General features: G+C 39.6%; 1 protein-coding gene across 5 annotated transcripts in view; it reads right to left on the reverse strand.

The window, feature by feature from the left end:
- The window catches only part of LOC101157981 (mitogen-activated protein kinase kinase kinase kinase 4), a 77,665-nt gene that overhangs the window by 29,653 nt on the left and 20,128 nt on the right, over positions 1–27,884 (reverse strand). For all 5 annotated transcript variants that reach the window (XM_023951180.1, XM_023951177.1, XM_023951179.1 and 2 more), the window contains exons 3-8: positions 15,541–15,597; positions 7,641–7,766; positions 3,395–3,505; positions 3,166–3,256; positions 2,388–2,518; positions 78–132 (exon numbers count right to left, since the gene is read on the reverse strand). In XM_023951180.1, the coding sequence (XP_023806948.1) occupies positions 78–132; positions 2,388–2,518; positions 3,166–3,256; positions 3,395–3,505; positions 7,641–7,766; positions 15,541–15,597 (571 nt within the window). The remainder of the gene's footprint in view (positions 1–77; positions 133–2,387; positions 2,519–3,165; positions 3,257–3,394; positions 3,506–7,640; positions 7,767–15,540; positions 15,598–27,884) is intronic.

Raw genomic sequence — 27,884 nt, forward strand, 5'->3', positions numbered from 1 at the left:
AACAAAATGTCTGCATATATGAAGTAAAATATTTCTGAAACTGACTGAAAGTCTCCTTTCTGTTAACTTGTACTTACGAGGCGCTCCTTCAGCCATCTCTATGGCGGTGATTCCACAAGACCACAGGTCGCTCTGACAGAGGGGGAAAAGCTTCATTTAGGGTTTTTATACATACTTACACCATTTATGACTAATGTGGAACAAGTGCAGGTACAATACATTTTCTAAACTAAAAGGAAACAAAAACGTATTTAAATTCAACACATCAACAATGTTTTTTTTTGATTACATGAAACTGTTCATACAGAACTGTTGTAAGAAATCAAACATTAAAACCAGTTTTAGCTCAAAGAAAGGCAGCAGATACCCTAAATATTTTATAATATACAAATATAAATCTACCGTAATTTCCGGACTATAAGCCTGCGCTAACAACCCTGCGGCTTGTTCAGTGACGCGGCTAATTTATGGATTCAATTGGCGGGCACCATGTACGTACTTTCGGACTCAGTGAATGGTTTGAATTCTCTATCTGACACCAAGCACAAGTCATTTGTTTTTCAACACATTAAACAGCCAAACAGCATGGACCTCACTTCAGGTCTTAGACACTTCAGTCATGGTTCAACGAAACACGCATGCCCGGCCGCATCCCAGAATCCTTTGGTGCCATTAGACCCAATGTGCACGTGATCGCCGCTACGATATGATGAAGCTTTCAAGTTAAAAGCAATAGTTAAAAGCAGCGTGAAAAAATCCACCATCACCAACGGGTTTGGAAAAGCTGGTGAGCTGCGTGATGGAGAGAACAGCGCATGGAGTGAATTTACCTCTGAGTCATAGTGACTCGGCTGGCTGCACGTAAATATGTGGGAATAACATCAGCCTTTATTTTGTCGGGACACGACTGGAAACACAAATCGACGTGATCGTTTTTACGGTTTCTAAGGACTGTCCCGAAATTTGCATTGAAAAGCTCACAGCCTCCGTGTGAGCTGGAGACATGTTCTCCTGCTGCTCATCACATAGAGCTGCGGGGTCGATGGCAGTCTGATGGCTCCCACAAGTAACAACGCATCCGCCCCTCATCCACAAAACGTACAGCATTAAGTCCGATTGCTCTGCACAAACACGATTCGCTCCTCCCTGGAGCCGCCCAGGCCAGAGGTGTCGGAGAAGATAGGAAGGGGAGCGCACGCGGCGAGCGCGGAGCTCAGAGGCATACGCGGAGCTACAGTGTTTGTTGTGAAAGGAAACTTCTTACGCACGCGCCGCGCTGAGGCGCGCGCTTTTCAGTCGTCGCTGCTTTATTTTACTGGTGTGTTTTTTAACCAGCCCTGTTACTCCCATAACGCTGCCGCGACACAAGCGGAAGGAGAGCTGTTCCCGTTCACCCCTCCATGCACTGCTGATACTTGCTCATTCTTAAACACGTACAACAGTGTGGCGAGGCCCCGCCTTTAGCCCCTAAGACTTATGGGAAATGGGGGATCGCGGATGTAAATTTCCTCATCATAACTGAGGGATGTAATGTTGATTATATGGTTACTGTTTGTAATTTTATGTATGATACCTAGATTGTCAATAAGTAAAAAAAACAAAACAAAAAAAAAATTAATTAAAAAACCATTACTGAGGAACTTGTGAACAGAATAGAGGTCCATGCTTTTTAGCAGGTGTGGGTATCCTCTGAATCAGAGGTGGGCACTGAGGGCCGCATTCCTGCATGTTTTCCAACATACCCTGCTCTGGCATGTTCTAATTGGCTGGACACACCTGAACCAGGTAATCAGCCATGAGTAGGGCAAGATTATTGGCTGGACACACCTGAACCAGGTAATCAGCCATGAGTAGGGCAAGACTATCTGGAAATCATGCAGACACACCGGCCCTCGAGGCCTGGAATTGCCCACCCCTGCTCTGAATGCATGAGCCCGAGGCAAGGCTGACTCCTCCCACAGTCTGGTTGTAAATCTCACTTGGTTTGGGAGTCAGGATGTGATTGGTCAGGTTTACTGTGTTGCCTAATCCATGCGGCTTTTACTCCGACGCGACTTGTGTATGTTTAAAAGCAGTTAAACACGTGAAAATGGGTGGGTGCGGCTTGTAATCGGGTGCGCTTTGTAGTCCGGAATTTACGGTAATTGCTTTCAATTATTTGGTGTTGAATGCTATTAAAACATGTCAACTTTACCCCACTTTGGACATGCAGACACAACTGAGTCAAGAGCTTTAAATACTAAATCCTCTCATTTACGAACTTGGGAAAAGAAATAGCTAAATCTCCCATTCGAGGTTATGTATTAAATGTATAGTAAATCCAGCCACAAGACATTTTAGATGCGACAAATTTCTATCCTGTGCCGAGCTCGTTACCCACTTCTTACCCTGTAGTCATAGGTGGCGTCGGGGTTTTCGTCGCACGCAATGACCTCTGGAGCCATCCAATATGGAGTCCCGATGAAGGTGTTCCTCCGACCCACCGTCCGATCCAGCTGAGCGCTCACGCCAAAATCCACTGGGGACACATCGGAACCAGTTGAAATGACTCAACATTTTTACAGATGGCTAGCATTAAAATAAAATTAAAATTTTTTTATGGATCATAACTATGATCAAAAGCTAATCTGCAATCACCACAGATTAAAAAAATATGGAGGAAAAGAAACAAAACCGTTTAGAACCTTGCTAAAAAGCACCCAAGTGTTAAAGAAGTCTTAAGCGTTGCCTCAAAAAAAAAAAACTACATTTAGTAAAGTCTCCAAAATCAAGGTTAAATAAATTAAATCATTCCATAGAAACGCAGACCTGAATCCTGATTTAGACGTTCAACTTCAACCCCATCATGATCTAATTTATTTCTGATTATAAAGAAATAGTATTCAGGTTGATTTTCCCCGAGTCCTGGATTAAATGGCAGCTGAATGAATAGTAGAGGTCATAGGGACCCTCCCAACTAAAATGTGTAACCCTTTTTTCAGCAGTTACACAAGTAACAACAAAAAATGTTAAGGACTCATTTTTAAACAACACATATACCGTTGAATTACAGTGAGAAAGTCAATCTTTTCCATGAGAGCTTTACTGCACCTGTGCATCAAGCCTTTCACAAGAAAGGGAAACATTAGGATGAAGATAAAGGACAAAAGGGAAAGCAGCTCGTACCCAGTTTGACTTCTGCGTTTTCTGTCAGCAGCACGTTTTGTCCCTTAATGTCTCGGTGGATGACATGATGAGCATGAAGGTGAGCCAATCCCTGCCCAAACAAACACCACATCAATACACAAAACCACGTTTGATTGTCTTTTATAAGCTAATTTCTGTTAGCTGAATTGGACACGAGACACACAGCATGCATATTTGAGTGATAGTAAGTATTAGTAAATGAACTCACCCTGAGGATTTCTCTGGAGATGTAGGCGATCCAGTCCTCCTTCAGCGAGTTGCCTTTGGTGTTCTTCACCAAATCTGTGATGGAACCAGCACCACAGAACTCCATCACCAGCTGGAAGAGAACAGCAGAGTTATGTTCAGGACTGGATACTCATGCCACCTAAATAACAAAAAAAAAACACAGTTTCACATCAACAAAGGATTATATTCCCTTATTTTTTTGTTGCAAAACTTGCTTCAGGATTTGAGCAAACAGATGAGAGGAATTTCTAGCTCCTCTTTTCGTCTACAGTGCCGTGTGACCCATTAGAGTCCGCTAACGAGACACACTCGAAGGAGTGAAAGGATAATGGGGAGAAAAAAACATCTTCCCGCACATTTCCTCTGAGCAGTAATTGATACAGGAAGTAGTGTGGCTTTTGAGAGACGGCATTGACGAGAAAAAAAGCACCAACACAAATCCCAAAGGAAGGGAAAAGACCGCCGATATGAAAGTCTTAAAAACTCTTGGCGCAACTAAGAAAGTCATGAAAATTAGGCGCATTCCACACCGAAACGACGATGAAGTAAAGCTTGCTTCTAATCCGCCTCTGCACTATACATTATTTGTTTTAATGACCTTTCAGATGGTGCTGTATTGTCTGTCAGTTTTGCCTGAAGATGCACACAAACGCTCACTGCTCCTGGGTGAGGTCTTCAGTGATGGTCAGCAAAGAAGATCATTAGCAGCTAGTCGTTTATTCCGGATAAATCTCGCCATTGCTCAGGTCAATGAAAACCTCGGGTTATCATTGCAGAAATAGCATGTAAAGCAAAAAGCTGAGCTGCAGTTGAAATAAATGTGTCAAACACACCAACTCTTGATCTTTGTGGACTTTGAGATGTGCTCACCGACTTATCATGTTTGACATTTCCATCTTAATATTTCTAAACAAAAATGAGGTGTTCTGGGGCAGCACAATAAAAAGAAAAAATACTTTTACATGTGTTTGACTGTATGTGAAAACTGGACTGAGTGACCCCTCCCCCCTCGGGTTCCAAACAGGAAGTTCCCGCTGGCTCTAAGAAGCCAAAATCCCATGTGGCTTCCACTGTTCCGCTTAAAGAAGAAGGTTAGGGGTCACCACCCAAGTCAACTGAGCCCGACAGTAAAATCAACACACCTTCCACTCAGTACACTTATTTAATAAGAATGGCGCAGACCTGTGCTTCTGCTTGATCCATGCAGCAGAGAAGCACTCCAGCTCCAAATTTGAGCTAGAAAACATCTGTTGACTCATACTGAATGGATATCTGTTCAGACAATATTAACAATATGGTTAATATTGTTTTTTTAAACAAAGGAAATGTGTTGATTCTATGTCCTCAAGCAACCAGTTCTTTCAAGTTAGCCCAGAGCTGGAGAAAGCAAAGAGCTTGACATCTATTGAGAAAAAAACGGCCGTTAGTCATTATAGCTCTGATTAACCATCGTTGCTCTGCTGGCTTTTTTTTTTGGACAATATGCCTCAATAAAAAGTATGTGCTGCCTTCTGACCCCACTTTGAATGTTTGAATTGACAGATTTTGGACAAATTACCGCTTACTGAAGACGTCTGGCTCCAACATGGCGGTATACAGTGGTGTATAAAATTGTTGGTACCCCTCAGTTAAAGAAAGAAAGTCCACAATGCTCACTGAAATGACTTGAAACGTTCAAAAGCAACAAAAAAATAAAATTTATTGAAAAATAATCTAAATCAGCCAAAAAATGATGGTACCTCCATAAAAGGCTGAGAACTAATTGCCCATGATGAACTCAGGTGTGTCCTTTTATTGACATCACAGCGGTTTTCAAACCCATAATCAGTCAGTCTGCCTATTTAAAGGGAGACAAATAGTCACATTGTTGTTTGGGGAAAAGGTGTGAACCACACTGAACACGGACAACAGAAAGTGAAGGAGAGAATTGTCCCAGGACATTAGAAACAAAATTATAGACAAACATCGTAAAGGTAAAGGCTATAAAACCATCTCTAAGCAGCTTGAAGTTCCTGTGACGACAGTGGCACATATTATTCAGAAGTTTAAGACCCACGGGACAGTGGCCAACCTCCCTGGACGTGGCCGAAAGGGGAAAATTGATGACAAATTGAGGAGACGGATAGTTGGAACTGTATCCAAAGAGCCCAGAACAACCTCCACAGACATTAAAGGTGAACTCCTAGATCAAGGTACATCAGTGTCAGATCGCACCATTCGTCATTGTTTGAGCCAGAGTGGACCTTATGGGAGACGACCAAGGAGGACACCACTGTTGAAAGGAAATCATAAAAAAGTAAGACTGGAATTTGCAAAAATGCATGTTGACAAGCCACAAAGCTTCTGGGAAAATGTCCTTTGGACAGATGAGACAAAACTGGAGCTTTGTGGTAAGGCTCATCAGCTCTATGTTGGTAGACTCAAAAATGAAGCATCCAACCAAAAGAACACTGTCCCTACTGTGAAACATGGAGGAGGCTCAGTTCTGTTTTGGGGCTGCTTTGCTGCATCTGGCACAGGGTGTCTTGAAGTTGTGCAAGGTAAAATGAAATCTCAAGATTATCAAGGCATTCTGGATAGAAATGTGCTGCATAGTGTCAGAAAGCTTGGTCTCAGTCGCGGGTTATGGGTCTTCCAACAGGACAACGATCCAAAACACACAGCCAAAAACCCCAAGAATGGCTCAGAGAAAAGCGTTGGACTATTCTGAAGTGGCCTTCTATGAGCCCAGATCTGAATCCCATTGAACATCAGTGGAAGGAGCTGAAACATGACATTTGGAGAAGACACCCATCAAACCTGAGACAACTGGAGCAGTTTGCTCATGAGGAGTGGGCCAAAATACCTGTGGACAGGTGCAGAAGGCGCATTGTCAAATACAGAAACCCTTTAATTGCAGTTATTGCCTCAAAAGGTTGTGCAACAAAATATTAAGTTATGGGACCCATCATTTTTGTCCAGCCCTATTTCATGAGTTTTTTTTTTTTTTAAATAATTCTGTTAATCACCAACTCAAAAGTAATGGCTGATTTTGATGATTTAATTTTCACTAAATTTTAATTTATTGTTACTTTTGAACGTTTCAAGTAATTTCAGTGAGCATTGTGGACTTTCTTTCCTTAACTGAGGGGTACCAACAATTTTGTCCACCACTATACGTATTGCAAAAAGAAAAAAAAGTGAATGACTTGACTTAATTTAGGAAGTGAGCCATTTTCTTTTTCTATGGGTGACATCACACTCACTTGGTCCAGTTCTCATATACAACCAATGGTTTGGACCGACTTTTTTTGTTTCCTCTTCAAAAGTATAGCTTGTTGATTTTAACTTTTGCTCCTACAGTCTGATGTGATAACCTAAAGGTTTTTCTGGTCTAATTTCCTGCCTCAAAATCTGTATTGGAAGAAAATAGTCCTGAAAAAATGTAAATAATTTTCTAAAGGCTGTGACGCCCACATGTATGGAACCAAACTCACCTTCCTTGGTGCCTTTGATTCAACCCTGTGAGGCTTCATGTTGCTGGCATCGCTGTACTTAGTTAAATCTAGGATCATTAAGGAGCCAGCGTATTTTTTGGCAACCTCCCTAACATGAAACACGACTCCCCCTTAAATCTTGGGCAGATATATCAACCCGATCACAGGGAAACCCCAAACCTCAGAGGGTCTGCTTGTGTTCAGGGAATTATCTATGGAGCAAATGTACTGTAACACAGTGGGTCTCTATTCATTAAAGCAGTATTTTTGCTTCAAACCACAAGCCAGTCATCAGGCCACAAATGTCCAGCACCTGACAGTCTTTCCTAGACCTGATCCGTTAAATATGACAGACAAACTCCAAACTAGCAGACTAAACAAGCACTGTTTTTAGCAATGTTAACAGAAAAACATTTACTTTTTTTTTGTAATAACACTTTTTTTAAAGCTAAATTAAAAAAAGAAATTCAGATAATTTTGTCAAGACCAAAAAACACAAATATGAAACTATGATCCATAAAAAGTAACTATTGTCCAGTGATTTTTTAATGGTTATTTTCCATTTCTTATTCAACAGAGCTAACTTTTCACTTACTTTTTGCATTGTAACATAAGAACCTTTTTGTTTTTGATATTTTAAAGCTGAAACGAGATTGAAATAGATCACCAAGTAGTACTTTAGTAATACCTCTGCTCCCTTTAAATTTGCATTAACAGCAAAGCATTATGTTCTGGTTTTGGTCAACTTACCCAGAGTTGATCATCATGACCTGGTGGACTTTTCTTAATGAAGGCTCCATAGTATGTAGCTATGTTTCTGTGGTGAGAGTATTTCTTCAGCATGTTGATTTCCAGCTTTATTTCTTCCTCTTCATCCTGCGGGACAAATTAATTAAAGTTAACATTTTTATTTCTGCTTGTAGGACAGTCTGATGATTGTGATTTTTTATGTCATCTTCATTATAGTTTTATAATATTACAAAGCAGATGAAAAATATTATCAAACCATCTTTTAGAGATTACGGTCATGTCACTTTTTTCTAGTTTTTTTTGATGAAACCAGGAGTTCCCATTTCATAATGCAGCACTAAAGGGTGACGTGACACTTTCACTGCAGCCTGGGCTACCAAACAAATTCCAACCACATTGGATGACCACAAAGGAAAACTCCCAGGAGCTGACCAGGAACTTGGGAACACTGCAAATTGAGACATGTTGGCTTTGTTCGGTACTGATGGTAAATCTTTAGAAAATGTGATTTCTTTAGAGCTGGACAGCTTCTCTAGACAACATAGTGTAATGATAAATGAACACAACTAACCTGAAGAATATAACAGAGATTTCAGACTGCAGTTATCCACCCATTTCCTTTTTTAATGTCAATTTTCAGTTAACACGGAGTTTGATAAAACCACATCAATGTTTTGGTGCTTTCTTAGCTGCACACATCCCTCTAATGACATTTTAGAGTCATGGTTAGAGTTACAGAGCTTAAAATCACAAGAAAAGCTGCAACATCCCTCTATTTCCATAAAAACCCATTAGTTACCGCTCAGTTTTCTGCTAACCAACACAAACATCATCTCTAAATGAGTCCAGAAAGCTGGGCTTGACTATGAACACTTTACACTGTTTCTATGCTATCAGACATTGGAAAATGTTTTCGCTTAATTCTATGACTATGTTGACAATATATGAAAAGAGCAACACATGTTGAGTTTAGGGTCTTTTCCTACAGCCAAAACTAAAACTTAACAGCAGATCTATAAGGAATCACCCTGCAAACACATCCTAAGTACAACATCGCAACATGCTTTTTTTTTTTTTTTTAACTGTTTCGTGGTGCTGGTGACAGACAGCAAGTGACTTTGCCTGCCAGCCTGCCCGCCAGCCAGCCAGTCAGGAGGCCAGCACATCAGTTGGATGGCCAGCTCCTCCTGCTAATCCACTCAGCAGAGAGGCAGCAGAGGCTGAGCCAGACTCCCAGCAGGTGAGCGGTCTGCCCCGTCAGTCAACCCGGTGGTTGATGAAACCATATGGGAATAGTAAAGGTAAGATAAATATATGATCTCCAAACATTAACTGATAAGGTCAGAGTGGATACAAAACCCACAGATTTTTTTATGCTAAAGAAGAGAGCCATCGTTTTGCGTTCTTTAATGCAACTTTCAGAAAAAAAGTCCAACAAAAAGTGAGTGATTGATGATGTCTGCGTATTCATAAACAATGCTTGGGAATTAATCTGATTTATTATGGTTTGTTTACAAAACAGAAATGACTTCAAAGAGTCAAACAGGCCCAACTTCTAATAAAAAGCTGATTTAAATGGAATTAAACTCAATCGGCTTAAGTAGTAAAGCCTTTTAAAGGGTGAAGCCCAGCATTAAAACACTCGCGTTCAAGGACCCACGTTTTAGCGTTTAGAGTCAAAGGCTCAGTGTGTCCGTAGTTTAGAAACGATTCATTAGCTGACCACGAACACAATGAAGATGAAGTGAAGATGGAACTTTGTACCCGCTTTTCCCCACCAGTTCAAAGTTGAGCACTTCTGTTTTTATCGCCAACTTTTGTCAACATCATGTTGTACAGTAGTAGTCTGGGAGCCGGTTTAGCTCGTGCTGGTCTGCGGCGACTTCCGTCCGTGAAACCAGGGTTCGAATCCGGGCTGCTCCCTATTCCCTTCTCTGCCGGTCCCAAGCCTGGATAAATTGAGAGGGTTGCGTCCGGAAGGGCATCCGGCGTAAAACATTGCCAAGTTAACCATGCGACTCATCCTCGACCGAGAGGTTGTTTCGCTGTGGCGACCCCGATGGGACAAGCCGAAAGAGAAAGAAGATGTTGTACAGTAGTTTAAATTCCTTTAATAGATCAAATTTGCCTATAAAATAAAATAAATTGCCATGATTTTTTTTTTCATCCTAATCAATTTCAATCAAATTACTCTAATGCTGCTCAACAATCTGTACAGAATTTCCATACCTTTAAGTCCTGCACCAGCACTGTGAGAACCATCATCCTTCAAGTCTACACCAATGCTATGACTTTCTATCATAAACCTCCCTTTTTTTGTGATGGAGCAAAATAAGGTTAAGTCACTGCTGCCATTTTTTTTAGAACCTTAAACTACTGGTTCAACAAACAGCAAACATTAAAAAAAAACACACCCAGTGGACAAACAAGGTAAAGCTGGATGGAGAACTGGCAGCCAAACTGTGACCTACATGCCAGGATCCAGATGCAGCACAGAGATAATGACATCACCTTCTCTCTGTCATGCATTGACTGCCTCTCTCGCTCTTTTTCCCCCGTATAAAAGCTGCCCATGTACTTTGACTCGCCCTTGTCTGCCCCATTTGTCCTTGCAGCCGGACTTAAGTGTCTCCTATAGGGACTACGAGGAATTTTCAACTCATTTAGTTCAAAATTCTTATTGAAAACTAAAGCTAGTTTTAGGGAAAACAGCTGCAACATCAAATTTTTGTGCTACAATAATTACAAAAAATGCACACAAGATTGTTATAGTTTACCTCCTTTTATTTTTTAATCTTTAGTTGCTGGTGTTCCGCAGGATTTTTGTCTAGGAAAAAGTGTACATTGGCTCAAAAAAGGTTAAAAACAATGGACCAGCGGAGCAAGTTTTATGCATCGTTACGGGCCACGTTTTCACCTTCCCCTGAAGTCTGCCTTTCAAAAACAAAGACTCCCGAAGCCGCTCATTATCATTCTTGGGCATGACACAATGGGGAGACTCGGTGGCGGCCATATAGTTGCTAAAGTATTGCAGCACACAATGAGAGCAAAAGCTGACAAAACCACGACCCCAAGGGACAGGCGGGCCGCCAATTGGAAATATCATGGAAAATAGAGGCTTTGGCTTTGAGAGACCAGAAGGCATGTCTGTAACAAGCAACCACTCCAGGGAACTTGTCTTGGGCACCAATTTTAAACCTGTCAGTTTATCTTTTTTTAACATTTATTGAGGGCAGTTTGAGCCTACAGGTCTTAAAAACATTTCTAATTCACTAAGAAAAAACATTGACAGACAGAGGACAACCATCGTGCTTATTCCTCTGTAGGTTTTACAAGACCTAGCCAGAGAAAATGAACGAGAAAAACTGTTAGCACAAAGAAAGTTCTTGGAAGAACAAAAAAGCACAGGAAAAAAGAGGTAGGACAAACATATTATTTTTTTCATTAATCTATTTTTCTAAACCCACTTATTTCCTTTTGGGATCATAGGATTGCTGGAGCCTATCCCAGCTACTGTTAGGTATGGGCAGGGTACACCCTTGACTTTTTGCCAATCCATCCTATAGTCACATAAAAACACACTCACTCACAATCAAACCTGATTACAATTCTTTCATCTTTAGCCTGTTACCCCCGGTTGGGATATATGTCGCATACAAGAGCTCCCTGGGCGGACCGGTCTTAGGCGAGTTCTTCCAGCGGTCCCCACGCTTGGGAGGTTCTTTAGAATCTCTTGCCGGTTCCAAGCACAGAGGAAGGAGGAGGGTTGGGCGAAGGGTCAGCAGACTGTCCCAATAAAAAACCTTCACTGCTACTGGAGCTAACAGGAAATATAACAGGAATTCCAGACCTGGGAGAGGATGGACCTCTGGCTGGAGGTACTACGATGCCTGGTAGTGGAAGCCAGACTTATTTGGAAGTTGCCAGGCCGACGGCCATCATCTCTACCAGGGCCACTATCAACATCGGTACATGGAATGTCAGGACCATGTATGCAACTGGCAAGTCTGCTCAGGTGGCGGCTGAGATGAAAAACTACAACCTCGGTGTGCTGGGAATCAGCAAATCTAGGTGGACTTGTTCGGTCAGATGAAGCTCGCCTCGGGAGAGCTGATACTATATTCCAGACACGAGGTAGACAGCTCACCCCACATGCATGGAGTAGCATTGATGCTGTCCAGGACAGCACAGAGAGCACCTATTGGATGGGAGGCAAATGGCTCCAGACTCCTGGTGGCGACGTTCCGAACTAACAAAAGAAGGATAAACATGGACATTATCCAGTGCTATGCCCCAACAAAAACAGCAATGAAGAAGAAAAGGAAAACTTCTACAACGGACTGACCACCATTTTGCAAAGTTGACCACAGCGAGACATCATCATTGAAATGGGTGACTTCAACGCCAAGGTTGGCAGTGACAACAGCAGATACAAAGAGGTTATGGGCCGCCAAGGACTTGGGGAAATGAACGAAAACGGGGAGATCTTTGCTGACTTCTGCGCCACTAGCAGCTTGATCACCGGTGGTGCATTTTTCACCACAAGTGAGTGCATAAAGCAATGTGGAGGTCACCAGACCAGATCCATTACAATTAGAGACACTAATTAACCCATGATTAGGCCTGCACAATATATAGCAAATGTATCGTTATCGCGACATCAAGCTGTGCAATATGCATATCGCAAAAGACGGTGAAAATTGCAATAAATGGTTAACTTAAATGCGCTAAAACAATCTTATGGCAGCTTGAAGTACTAGACGAACCAAATACATCCCTTCATGCATTTAACCAATCGGATGGAGCCCTTCACGTTGTTGACCAATCAGATGGAGCCCTTTTATCTTAGATGTTTGTCTCCTATGTCGACAAGGGTCATTTGGAGTATAATTTTTAAACTGTTGCAATGAAAGAGGAATGATGTTTTGGTTGTTTTGCAATTTGTTTACATACCCCAAGTTTTATCGTTATAGCACTACTGATCATTAATATCGCATATCGCAAGTTTTCCTCATATCGTGCAGCCCTACCCATGAAGCATGTTTTTGGACTGTGGGAGGAGGAGTCCGGAGTGGCCAGAGAAAACCAGACATGCACAAGGCTAACATGCAAACTCCACACAGAGAGAACGATGCAAGATAGACTGATTCAAGCGAGACAACCAATGCACTTTAAATGAACTTCAATGGACTTAATGAATGTTTATGAATCATTCTAAGAGAGATAACTACAACATGTCTCCAACACTTTCATTTACTGTGTGGCCCCTTCAGAGCCTTTCATTTTGAAAATAGGAGCTATACTGCCCTTCCCTTCCTTCCTGCCTCTTAATCTGAAAAACAATTTGGATTTTTTTCACACCTTCTTACATAAAGCCACAGGGTTGGAAATTGAGATCAATCCAAGACACTCCTGACGAAACACACATTCAAAACGAATTTACCAAGTAAAACTGCTTTGAAGTGTGATGTTATCATTTGCAATGTCACTGTGGTTCCTGCTTGTGATCTTTACTCATCAAAAATGTGTTTAATACCAAGGAACGACGGAACACTACAGCCCATGACTTTGACTTTGAGGATTTGTGGTGTGATTTTTGACTTCTCTACGCATCATTTGTTGGTCATTCTCTTATTTAAACAATATTCATGTGACCCAGTGTTTCTAGGTGTAAAGCAAAGAAAAAACAGTTGCATGCAAAAGTATGCTGCAAAACAGAGTGCCTATTTCCATGGCATATTTAACTGTGGAGCAAAACATGCACAAACACATGCCAGCATTTTAAACCCAAGCCCTGCCATTAAATCAAGCACACATAAATCTCAAATACCAGCAGTTAGACCCATCCCATAAAACCAACAACTCTGGAATCTTTTCATTTTAACACTCCACTCTCAAGATGCCATATGTTGACTCCAAGTATAGGAACAGGCTTTGTCAAAGACAGTATGTGTGTACTATAATTTTAGCTTCCAAAGCGTTTGCACACATGTATGCCAAAACCTTAAAGCAAAATGCTGCTTTACATTGAAATACTTGCTTGCAACATAAAAATGTAATTTTTTTCTTTATTTTTGGACAATTAAAATGTTGCATGTTTTTTTTTTACGCCCAACAGTCCATCTTTGCCTTTTTGTTTACCAATCTGATTTTTTTTCCTTTTATAAAGATGTTACGAGGTAAACAAACTTCCACTGTGTACCTGCCATTTTTCAAAAGGTGCCCAGATAAATTCATCGTGTGAACCAAACGGAAAAGGAACCACTATAAAAGTCTTAACTACCAAACAAAAAAAACAGAAAAGTTACTTAAAAGACTTGAACCCCACGCCCCAGCATGTGCAATTCTCTTCAGTGACTCAGCTGGTCTGAATGCATAAACATATTTCCATCAAATATCCCCTGATCTTTTCCTCACTGCTCCCTTTGATCTCTATGGTTAGAGCTAAAGTTCTGCTTTTGCCTCTGACGCTGTAGCTATTTTTTTTTAACCATTTAACAAAAATGTAGATTTCTTAGCCAAGAAGGTTTACATACAAGCCCAAACGAAATGATTTAAACAGCTCCTGCTCGCAAGATTTAATTCTCTCTGTGACAACATTCGACTAGAGCCAGAGCTGTGGAAGATCTAAGCAGCTCTGTCTTCATTGTTGGAGTTTGGATGACAGCACAATAATGCAAACTGAGCTCAAACCAGTGGTGTCTTTCTTTAAAACCCACTAAACTCCCACCTTGTGGGACGCTTTAAGCCAATACACACTAAAGTCTGCAGGAAAGGTTTAGGTGACCCAAAACTCTTTGCTAGTTTTTTCCTCATGCCTCACTAAACCCTTTAACACCGGAGATGTTGCTGGTGACACCTAAATAACACCTTGACTGTTTACGCAATCAACACGTACCTTTCGCTGATATGCAGCACAAAACTGCAACTGCAAACATTAGCGAAGCGTTGCATATTGATGCTTGGCAGAATCAACTGATGCTGCTTTACTCCACTACAGAATCGGATGGAATTACGTCAATTACGTAAACGACTGAAGAGTTACAGAAGTCAACAGAATGTAAACGCTGGAGCTAAAGCTCTGGTGTTAAAAGGTAATTAATAAAACCAAAAAGGAAATTCTAGTAAGACTTCTGAGATAAACCTGCAAGTGAACAGCAAAACACGCAGAATCCCCTGTGCGTCAGATGAAGCTCCAAACACTTTCACACAAAAAAAGACCTAAAGGTCTGTGATTGTTGCAAGAAAAAACTTACAGTAGATTAGAGAGCAGCTACAGAGCAAGGGAGTATGGGAAATGTCCAATTACACAATTAATTGAATAAAAAACAATGAAAATCATACCATCTAATTCACAAAAACTTGAACATTGGATTTATCGTGATTACTTTATTTTCCACATTACCCCTAAACCAGACCTTACTGCGACTATGTTAATTCCCAACTTTGTTAGTTACATGTTAAAAAAAATTAAAGAATAACCACACAGTTCAACACCACTACATGTTAGCCACGTTAGCAAATTCACAATAACACCAAAACGTGTTTGCAACTTAAAAACAGACCAACATTTTGACCGAGCGCTGTGTTCCTCTCAAAATCACTTTGACATCGTTAAGCACGACCAGAATGAATCCACACATAAGGCGCTCCAGACAGTGAGGCACACTGTCGTTTGAGGAAAAAAGTTGTACGTGCGCCTTATACTGTGGAAAATATTGTAGTTTGGCTGGTCTGTTTTCATAAAATTATTACACAAAACATATATTTTATCCCAACACATATACTTCAGTCAGATGCTGAATAGAGAAGCTGTTTATTCTACTGACTATTTACAAATTCCCTTCTAACTTGGGTTTTCTGCTTTTCTGAAAACCCCTGGATTCTGTTAGACACTGACCTCTGTGACGTCCATGACCTTGATGGCTGCCAGTTGTCCCGTCTTAACATGTCGACCCTGAAAACACAAATGAAAAAAGATGAGGTGAAGGACTCGTCTTCATGCTGTCATCAAGCACCACTTACACATTCATTGGATAATCTGTGTGCCATCTGTTAAAAGGGTGAAAACCGATATTAAAGGACAAAAAAAGTCACTACCATTTCTTAATTACTGTGCATGAGGAGTTGGCCGAACATCAGTAAATCCGACAAGGTTGGCTAATACTACAGTGCATGTTTAAATAATCCTGTCAAGAATTGGAAAATGAAGTCACAGATGTTTGCATGTCCAGTGCAGAAAACTGATTTATTATCATAGTGCAACATAGATTAACATAAGCAGTATGTAAAGCCCATCTCCCTTGCTTTTTCTTGTAAAGTAACCAAAATATTAGAATGGTTTTGTACTGCATAGGTAAAATTGTTGGCGCGAGTCAGAAATATTGACAGTGATTAACTGTTTTCACAGATGGGGAAGTGGAGACGAAAATGACCGCGTCATGCTTGTAGAATGAGCTGAGCTATAAAGTTTCCTTTGCGGGGAATAGATTCATGACACCTGAGCCCTCGGTCTGCAACGGTTTGGCGCAGTGCACAGCCTGTGTGATGCGGGATTAACCCATTTCAGTTTAGCCACGGGGCATGTGTCTGTGAAGGCAGCCGGGCGGGTGAAAAGGTCAAGGGTGACTGAGGGGAGAATCTGCGAAAGCTACAAGAGAACAAACGTCTACAGGTGGAACATGGTGGAAACAACAGGATTGCTTCCAAAAGACAACCAGATGTTCATTATGATAAACTACTAAGCCACGATGCTTGATGGATTGCTGGAGTATCATGGCCACCGTAGTCAGGAGCCTGGCGGAGTGATATACACTGTGCTAAGACATGATGAACTGAAAAAATAAGTGTGCCGTTTTGAATTAAATGTGTTGCAACTAAACAATATTGAGAGTTATTTTGAGTAAAGTTCAGCTTACACTCTCTGCAAAGGCTGCTGATCTTTGTATAAATGTTTTCCATGATTTTCTTTCTAACATTTTTAAGACCTGCAAAAGCAAAGAACTCCAAACAGGCTGGGCTCTAACCTCATCTGCTCACGAAAAGGATAACACGACCTTCAACTAAAAGTTGAAAAGCCACAAAGTGTCCGTCTCATGGACACGATCCGTTTAGTTTATGTGTTCGTCAACATATTGCCAGTCAATTTTGTTTTTCCTACGTACTTTATCCACAAACAATACAGAGCAAAATATTGGGAAAGTATTAAATATTAACCAGAATGAACAGGTTGTTTATTTTGTTTGAGTCATTTGCGGTGAATATCAGGCACAAAGCAGCAAAGTCTGTGGGTGACCAGCTGGATGCTCCCATTGTGGGTGTGGTCAACTTTGTCAACTTCGTTATGTTCTCTGAATTTGCTACAATTCTTTTTAGAATTCGCTATGAAAATAAGGATGCATCTACTATTTGCATTACTCAAACAGGCTGGTTTACTCTACGAGAAAGAGTAATAATACTAGGAAATTCTGTGGAGTTTGTTTTAGCAATAATGACTACTTGTGATGTTTTTGAGGTAACTTATGGCGAGTTAATGAGAAATTGTTCGTCTGGGGTGTTTTTGTGTACTTTATTGACGGTCCCTGCCTTCCTGTGCAGCTTCACATCAAGACAAACTCGTTTTATGCATCACTACAGACAAAAATAAACAGTTGATACTGGTCAATAGAACTACAACCAACATTTTTCTCCGCAATGTTTGTGGACGGAAAAGCCAAAGTAGGAAGAACAAAACAGACTGGTAGTATTGTGACGAGGACATAAATGATCATGTCTATTGCACGGATACCTTGTGGCTTTTCTACTTTCAATTGCCGGTCATCGTATAGTTTTCATGGGCAGATGAGGTTAGGGCCCAGCCTGTTTGGAGTTCTTTGCTTTTGAAAATGTTGATCACCCCCGTTTATTTTGGGGGGTTTTTTATCCACGAAAAAAAAAGGTTTTTAATTGAATGCAATACGTTTCCAAAAAAAGTAGCCAAAAGAGTTGCAAATATTGATGGTAACTTTTTTTTATTTAATTTCAGTTGTCTCTGTAGAAAAGGTAGCCTAAATATTTTTCTATATTTTTGATGCACATTTTTTTTACGTTTCAGTCAAATGTATCAACTGAAATTAAAATTGACACTAATTTCCACAAAAAACAAATGCTTAATGCGCAAGTTCACTTATGTTTTGATGTTGCAACAACAACACAACAAAAAAAATGAAGTAAATTGTGTTTCTTAATTACATTGGTTTTCGTTTACTTAAAAAACATTTTCTATGAATTTACAAGGATTTAAAACTTCTTCATCTTTTAGTAGACTTTTATAGCTCGGCATAGATAAAGCAGTTATTGAAACTTGAGGTTAATGCCTCCCTACTGACTCCATGCTTCCTTGGAATATGATATAATTCTTCGGTCATCTGCTCTCCCGTGACTAACACCATGATTTATCCTCAGTAAACTTCCTCAAGTCTGTGTGTGGGATTGTTTGAACCAGTTTCCTCCATCATGGAAACGTCTGCAGGGCTCAGGAAGTGAAAAAAAAAAAATTGTGTTTGGCAACGGTTTGTTTTTCACATGTTGATGTAGATTCTGTGTGTATTTTCTTTAGAGTATAAGTCCTTCATGAAGGAAAAAGCGCATATTTTTTGAGGTATAGAGAAATCAAACATCAAAATTAAAAACTTGGGCTTTTGTAGCATCACAAAATGCAGATCAATCACTGTAATAAATCACACCTGTATAACTACAGATTTGTGATTATGCACAAATAAGAAATCTTGTGTTTTACATATTGACTGGACTGAGTGTGATGTCACCCATAGAGAACGACTCATTTCCAGCTCCAACCAAATAAAGTTATTTCAGTCGCTATTCTTTCGCAATACAGCTGCCGCTGAGTTGGAGCCAGACCACATCAGTAAACAGTGATTGGTCCGAACCGGTCTTTGTCAGGATTTCTATAGCAACCACTCTTGCCAATCAGGAGTGAGGTTGTTGTCCACATGCTTTGAAGGAAGTCTCAAGAGAATCTGTCAAACTTTTAGAAGTTTGACGTTTAGCCTAGTAGGTACCACCTTCTTTTTGCTGAGGCATCCAACTGGTCAGTTTATAACTTGAAACTTTTGCATAAGGAAAAAAAGGTCATGAAAAAATGTTAGGACTAGCAAGACGATTAAGCCTGCACAATAAATCGCAAATTTATCGTTATCTCAATATCAAGCTGTGCAATATTCATATTGCGAATGACAGTGAAAATTGCTATAAATGGTTACCTTAAATGTGCTAAAACAGTCTTATGGCAGCTAGAAGTACTTGACGAATCAAAATATATCCCTTTATGCATTTAACCAATCGGATAGAGCCCTTTACGTTGTTGACCAATCAGATGCAACTCATGTTTGTTAGATGCTCGCCTCCTTTGTAGTTGAGGGTCATTTGGAGCAGAATTTAAGTTATGTTGACTCTCATCTAAATTGAAAAGTTGCAGTGAAATGGAAATGACGTATTAACGGTAGAGGTTTTTGCTGGTTATATTCGCATGTTATATCGCCATCGCAATATTTATCACTAATATTGTATGTTTTCCTCATACTGTGCAGCCCTAAAGAAGAACTGTAAAATGTTTGCAGCACAAAAGAATTAAATGACTTTTGACTAAAAATAAAAATAAATGAAAAATAGAATAAAAGTATAAATTCAAAAACAAACAAAATGAGGGGAAAAAACAACTGTTCTTAAAAAAAAAATATATTTTTAAATGTGTTCATTTACTTGAAAAAAAAACATATATATATATTTTTGTTTTTTGTTTTCACTTAGTTCGTTTACCGGATGTCTGAGAATTTACTCACTAAAACAGCTATTTCTAATTCTGTCCTTTGGAATCTCTTGAATCTACTTTTATAGAGCAGAAGGAACTTTTACCTTCCACATTCTCAGCTCCTATCAGCCCTTGACTTTATGAAACTGTTCTTGTTCTTAATATTGCAGTCAGGCTGCATCACCACAATCAGCTTGTTTGCCCCTTGCCATATTGTCAGGTTGATTGTTCCCCCCTGTTCTGCAGGTCTGCGTCCGTATCTGCCGTATATGAGCTCTGACACTGAATTAACACGTCACTTTTTGTCTAAAAGTAATTCAAATGAGTTAATATGCAGCAATATGAATTTAATTATAAACTACAAACAAGCCAATGTAAAAGGCTCTTTTAAGTCATTTTTTAATTCTACAATCTGGCCAAAGCAGTTTTATAGAAAAGGACAGCAAGGGGAACCTGACTTCACTAAAGACTGCCTTAACCTTAGATAAAGCTTCATTTGTTTCAACAAATCACAGCAGTTCTTACAGCATTCTCTTCACGCTTATCTAACTACAAACTGCTCAGTTAAATGTTTCTCATCTCTGGAACCTCATCTTGGAATTAGATGCAACTAAAACTTATTATATAGAGACTTTCACAACAGTCTAACCACACTGAGATCTGAATCATATAATTAATTATGTTGTAATTAAGATATTAAATTATTGAACTTTCAATTTACACAAACATCATTTTAATTTTTGTATGTATGTTTTGAGAAATAGAAGCAATATCTGGAAAGGAAAAAACACAAATAAACCAAGCAAATGTTTTTATTTTTTTGCTTAAATTCTCTAAATGAGTTTTGGAGTCCTGCTACCAGTCTCCACAGGATGGTAGGAAAAGAATGAGGATGAGTGAAAAGAATAGGCGGGAAAAGGGAGGGAGCCAAGTGTCTGGGGCTTTGTGGAGACAGAAAAAAAATTAAGAAGCCACAACGATAATATAAATTTACGAGTGTGTGTCAGACTGTCTGCATGTGTGAATTAGGATGAAGGAAGACAGAAGCTCTGTGACTGTCCCCCGCACGGAAATACCAGCCGAGTAGAGTCATTTTCGAGGGACGCTTATGCCATCATAACAGTTTGTTGTCTAAACATTTATATAGTTTGGGTTTAGATTGAAGCTGGAAATTGTGCCGATTTGGGCGAGAATAAAAGGATGTGTGTGTGTGCGCATGCACATGTGCTTCTCTGTGTGTCATGGTTCTAGGGACAAGGACTTCTTTATCTGCCCCCTCCTCTGAGCTCTGGGGTATATACACAAGGAGGCCAGGTGCAAGCTTTGGCTGAGATACACAAACTTTTACACATGCACAAATCACACACTTCCCATCTTTGTAGCTCAGCGAGCATGAAAACTAACAAGTCTTATGACCCAAACAAGGGTGCCAGAAATCACGAAAACATGAATAACCCAACCTAAAACTTTTTTTATCTGATGTGTTTATCATAATAGAGAAAGAAAAGACCAGACCAGAGGAGGGATCATTTTCTGCATGACTCCACAGAACAGCTGCCTTTAAATTCTCATCAACAAGTTCGAACAGTTTAGCAGGGCCAGTTGCGTGATTGTTCATCACCGCATCTTACCTGAGAAACTGGTGCTATACGATTGTAAATCAACCGCAAAGTTGTCTTAGCAAAGATTGTATTGGGGCTGTTACAAGCTGTGTAATTAGATCTGGTAGTCTGGCCATCAGGGCAACTTTCCATAACGTAATGACCCATCAACTCATTTTTAGAAACCTGGAGGTGGGGTGGTGGTGGGGGGGGGGTTATGAGGGAGGCTGAAACTTGATAAAGCTCAGAACCAGGCTACCAAACCACAACATTAGGGCCTTTCCAGCGGGGCATATAGAAGCAGCTGAAACAACATTATGTGAATCCCTTCAGAGATTCATATAATGAAGGATGCCAAAGCCCCAATGGTCGTTTTAACAAACACCATCAGCAAAACATCTACAGTTTGTCACCACAAATTGGCAGAACTCCAATTTGTTGAAAATTTCAATATGAGGCACAGAATGGTCCAGCTTCAACCTAATCTTGCGTTCACGTCGAATAAAACTCTTAACACCAATGACACCAATGATGTTTAGAGATCAGGTTGATTCATTATGAAGGCTCTACGCTGGTTATCACGTCTCCAATGTCTGGTATCACGTCTGAATGACGGCCGCTTTCAGTGCTACTTCCGTCTCTCTGTGACGCCGTTTGGCGACTTGTCCCGAATTAGTCAGAGGAGAAATAAGATAAAAATGAGAAAAAATTTAAAGGACTTTTTTTTGTCTTGTCTCGAAATAAATAAGAAAAATGTCTTTAAGTTCAAGAGGACTCCACCCTCTGATCACTTAATCAACGCCTCACGCGCTAAAGTTGAGTTGTTGATTGGTTGACGCCAAAGTTAAAATACTTGAACTCGTGCAGCCCAAACACACTGCCGCCAGATCGCTAACGTTATAATTATCCAATTGATTGATGGAGTCAATGTATGAGATATACTGATAATTAGCCTGTATGGTAGTGCAGAAAAGACTAGATATTTTTTCAATGAAATAAAAAATATCAAATATAGGTCAGTGTAAGCTACACCGTTATTGAATCTATTTGGTGAGTCAAAGTAAAAATAAAATAAAATCAAGACTGTTCTGCATCATTTTTAGATTGTTTAGTCTGGCGATATCCTTCCTGTCCCTATTGCACTGCGAAGTTCCAGTCTTCTGGGGCTAAAGGTTTAAAAGAGAAAACATCTGGAGACATGAAAGAAAGACAGTAAGCCAAACTAAAATCAGTTTTTTTCCTCAAAGAAATAAATTTAAAAAGATAAAGCACTAAAATCAAACTTGGCCCAAATCAGACACGTTTTTGTTTTGCCATCTGTCCTGCATGCCAAGAGCAAAAGAGAAAAACTTTAACACAAACCACAGAGATGTAATTAAGGAAGGCCAGATACCATCTGCATGATCACATCCAGATTAATCTACAGAATGCTTTGTTCAAATGAACATCAGGATGCGATTAGTATCTGATTTATCTTAAAAATGTGATTGAACTAAAAACAGAGCTTCACTAGGCTGGTCTGAACATGAACACAGACAAATTTCCCCCTTCACAAAAGACCTTTTTATATGAAAAATTGAATATTTGTCAGAGAGAAGGAGCTATGAAAAATCACTGCTTCATCAGATGCTCTGATTGGTTAAGACTGAAACGCGTAGGAACACTGGAGGAATTAGCTTGCTGTCAGAAGCCATTGGCCCTGATGTTAGAGCGACCCAGGGCCGACTCCGCCTCCAAAAACCGTCTACCCCAAGATGAGATGGACTCCTTAAAGCTCATTATTCTCTTTCCATGGCTCATTAGTGTTGATGTTGGCTGACTGGAAGATTTCAGAGAAATGAATCAGGCAACAGTTTTCTGTTGGAAAGGCCTGCTCGCAGGCTCAGAATGAAGCTTTGTAAACAGATGTAAAAGGATGGGAGATAACGCAGGCTGGGAGGTGACTGGATTCAAGCTAGAAAACATGTCAAAGAAACCTTGTAGTCCAGTTTGGCTGAGTAACACAGAGTGGAAGGCTCCATTTTTGGACTACTTCTCTGAAACCTTCTAGAATTGTAAAAAGTAGCTGCAGTGGGATTGCAAACCTATTCCATAACAATGACAATTAATGTGGAAAACACAGCTGACAATGCGAATTGCTTCATACACTTACCGGTATGTACTTTTATCAGTGTGACAGGATTGATTTAATGAATCACATAAAACTGACTACAATATTGAAAAGGGATTACTTTTAAATAACAGAAACCGGTAATCAGTTTAGATACCTTAGTAAGTCACAGAACAATAACTACTGAAAACTAGATACTTAAAGTGGCTAAGTCATGGCAGTGGGTCCAATAGGTTTTGAATAAATTGCACCAAATAATTAATGCTTTTTTCATATTTCACCATAATTGGTTTGTCATAACTTTTTGGGCTTAAACCAATTCCAAATTATAAAAATTCTAAACTTACCTCGAAGTTTTTTTTTTAAAATATTGTTCATCTTTAGGCCTATCCCATCAGGGGATCAGATGGTTAAGAAGAAAGTGCTCTTCCTGACTGTGTATTTTATCCAGGCTGTGGACCGGCACTGCCACTTGTGGCTACGTATTTAGGCAGTAGCACCACAAACCTTTTCCAACACCTGCGGGAAACCTTTTATTACTGTTCTCCTTCCCTCCCTATCACCAAACATGAACACTGGTGCACGCCGACAACACTTGTGCACGCTGTCACTCACTGTCGCGCGGCTTGCGCTCATTCCTCCGACACACGCAGCGCGCTGACACACATACTCATACTCATTCTACAACCGCGACTCCTGCTGCTTCATCACCGCAGTGATCAAAAATCCCCCGTCGTCACAGCTCTGGTTTATATCTAGTGGGACACAAAAAAAATGCGACTTCTCCAGCACCGATAGCAGAACCGTGGAGGTCAGATCTTACGGATACTGCGGTCTTGAAGAATGTTGCCCCGGGGCTCGTTCAATACCGGAGCTCGGTACCCATCCCTAGGAAAGGGGCACGGTGGCGAACAATAACCGAAGTGGTCGCTTTACATATTTACATATAGCCAAAAACATGGTACCCATATATACCCTGGAGAAGACGGGGTTTATTAATTTAATTAAAACCTTAGACCCCAGATATGAGTTGTATTGTTAATGCTTTAGAAAATGGTGCTACTCTCAAGGTGAATGTTTGTCTCCTTTTAGTCTAGATTACAAAGTGTGACTTAAAATACAGCTGGGACTTTGATTCCAAGAGTTGTTCTGAATTTATTATTCATCCCAGAAATGGGGGTTACATTTGTTTTGCTTTAGATGAAATAAAAGCAAAATTTGCTTTAAGTTGTCTGCCGTTTGCAGTTATTGCTTTCCTTAAGTGTGTGTGTGGGTGGGGGTGTCGGGGGGGAAAAAAAAAAAAAAAAAAAAAAAATCGGAAATTTAATTAAAAAAAATGAAATCAGATTTTTTTTTTAGGCCATTTCGCCCAGCCCTATCTGAAAATTATAATGAAATGGCAGAAACAAAAAATAACTTCATTCTAGAAACAAAGTGAAATTATTTTACGACATAACCCTTCAAGTGCGTCTTAAACACAACTCTTAAACTATCACGTTGAATCCCTGAAACCTCCACCCACCAACTCTAACTTCGCATGACAGACCATTTCTGCCCTGCATCGAAACGGGAGCAGGGATACTGAGAGCTACTGAGTCTTAAAGCTTCTTAAATTCATCCTTTAATCAGAGCCATTTGATAGGAGTCTGTACCTGACGACATTTCCTACTTCAGGACTGTCCAATCCTGGTCCTTTAGCTCTACTTCCATGCTCTTTTGGAGCGATCTGTGCACTGTTTGCCGCTGATAACATGGATTGTTAACTCAATTAGACCCAGACATCATCAGATCCATGCAATCAGCAACAAGTTGGACACCAAACAAGTATAGAGTTGGCTTTGGATCACAAAAATTGCGCAGGTTTTTCTACAGTGAGGTAAACTCCTTTGATATTTACAGATGTATAGTCTGGAAACAATAATAAAGATCTCCAAAGGGAACACAGATTTTTTTTTTTTGCATGCACTTGTAAATTGAAGACCAACCAGTTTTAGAAGCTCAAAGAAAATAATCATTTCTTTCGCAGAATTTCAGTTTTTAATGTCCAATGTCTGTAAATCCTCCCCCTAAATTTCTGATACAACTTTTTTTTTATATGCAAAAGTGGAAAAAAATAGGAAGACAATGGTTCAGTGACACCAGCTAATTACCGAGAGCCAGGAGCTGCTTCAACCTAAACATGATCAGTGCATGACCACACCAGGAAAAGTCTTAACTTGATGAACTTATTACACTGGCCTTTCTAACTCTAGATGCTGAAATAACTCAAAACCAAACAGCTAAGCTACCATACAAGTCTTTACTTACCTCAAATCTCATAGACAGACATAAAATGTCCTTTTCCTAATACTAAGAAAGTATTTTTTTAATCCCAATTATATTAACCACAGCTATAGGTTGTCTGATGAAAATAAATAAAACAAACACACAAGCTAATATATATTTACTTAACTAAATATGCCTGAAAAGAATCAAAAAAGGTTGATCAGACTTTTTTTTGTATCCTTTGCAATTTTATAACCTTATAACCTTGGTATTCCTGAATGCAATTCATGTTTGTTTATGGTTTAACACAAAACTGATCAAAACATAATAGTTGTATCACAGACATTTGAATTGCAATGAGTCGTTGAGTAAAATATTTATTCTTTGGCACAATGATTACATATTTGTAGTATTGTAATGAATTATTAGCACCTGGAAACAATGAAAACAGCATAATGCTGCGACAACAATAAAAGGTTTATTTTTTTAAATACCACTATGTTGATATGCGATTTTAAAGAAGATTTTTAAGTGTGAAACCAAATGAAAATAACAGAAGGCCTTCAGTCTTGCTCCTCACTCATGGATCGCTGCACATCTCCGCTAATTCAGCTGCGATCCTTCATGTGAGAGAGGAAACAGAGCGCGAGTGGAGGAGCAGCATGTGTGTTCAACCGGCCGGCGTCAGACGGAGCTCGTCTGGATGACACGCGTGTGCTGGGGTTAGTCATCTGTGTTTTTTTCGTGTTTGTCTGGGCAGTTTGAAGTGGCCTACTTTCACACAGCCCCTGATGCATGTCCTGCATTTCTGCAGTTGGAGCACACACACAGTGCTGCATACCGACTTAATACTCTTTGACCATTTTTTATGCAATCAGAAACCTACCTACCCTGTCTTAATTCTACTTTTAAAACAAATTCATGCTGGACATTTCCAAGACTTGCCATTTAACTTGTATTTTGCATTTTCAAACTGGATAAGTGATGGACCAAAATGGTTTTTTAGCAATAAGTTGGAGGACAATCCATCATGAACCTTGCATGTAATACTATGATCACATAGGCCATGCAAAACCTCGTCTGGCTCACACATGCTTGGTCCACAGCATAATTAGGACAGAGGTCGAAAGGAGTATAGAATTACTCAAAACTGCACAAGCAAGAGCAACATGTGCGTGACATACCACTGTGCACTCACCTATTAGAAGAAAGCTAGAGGACTTCTAAAATGTTGTTTTTTTGAGTGTGTATGTGGCAGAAAACTCGTAATGAATATTAAATATGAATGCTTCCGTTGGATCCAATGTCTAATTTATTTTAGCGTGTAGCATTTTTCAAAAAAATAAATATATTTTAAATTATTGTATAATTTAAAGTTTCCAACAATTATTTGTGTGAAAGTGTTTTTCTTAAACAAAAATATTAATTGCTCAAAAGCTGTGGTGATGACATGATTCAAGAAAAATGAAGGCAGGTCATAGTCGCCAACACTTACAGGTTTAAAATGTGTTGCAATTGGTGCAAAGTTGCTTTTCTCTGCAATAAAAATCCTCTTTGTGGATTTGTGTCGATGGTGTAAGCACTTCAACTCTGTACAGTGATTCATATCAGCGCCTCAGAATCCGCTGGATTGATTGCTTGAAGAGTTACGGTAGGGCTATGAGACTCCTTGAACCAGCCGCTTCTCAACCACATGGTACGAGTGCACGTGTGCTTAGCTTAATGTGATACTTCTAAAGTATAACAGGTACAATAACAGTACTCAAAGATTATTTTCCCTAAAGTAGGCCAGACTTAAATATTATTGCTTATTTAAAATAATTTTAGTTCAAATATCAAAACTACTAAACATGAAAGAAAGAAGAAGTACAGTTGTCCATCATCGATTGAATCATCAGCATAGTGTCTGTCCTCAAAGGGGCAGATATAACTTATACATGTAACTAAATGTAATGAAAAATAAATGTACCTACTCCTTAATGTTAAATAACTCATAATTTATTTATTATAACTTTTTAAAGTGACAATTGCATGTGCATAAAAAAATACGTTTGTTTGTTACTCTAGTATAAATCCTTTTAAATTTGATTCTGTCAGGTTAGGTCATATGGATGGTGTTTAAGTCCTAATGTATAGTTGGCCAATCTCATATTTTAAGTCTGATTCCCCCTAGATATGAATAAATACACAGCACACCAATTTTTTATTTTTATTTTAAGAAATTAAAAACTTTTATGCTCTCGCAGGCCACATAAAATGACATGGAGGGCCACATTTGAGTTTGACACAGTTGTCCTAAAGGCTGCTACTATGGTTTTAAAAGTAAAAATAACATTGTTCCGTTTGTATGAAGGGTGGACTTTGTGACCACGTATTGAACAGAACACCAACCAAACTGGTTGACTTGACAAAGCAGCTATTATTAGTCTGCTTCACACTCACTGTTAAATTGACTTCAA

This window comes from Oryzias latipes, chromosome 21 (genome assembly GCF_002234675.1).
Source record: "Oryzias latipes chromosome 21, ASM223467v1".
NCBI lineage: Eukaryota > Metazoa > Chordata > Actinopteri > Beloniformes > Adrianichthyidae > Oryzias > Oryzias latipes.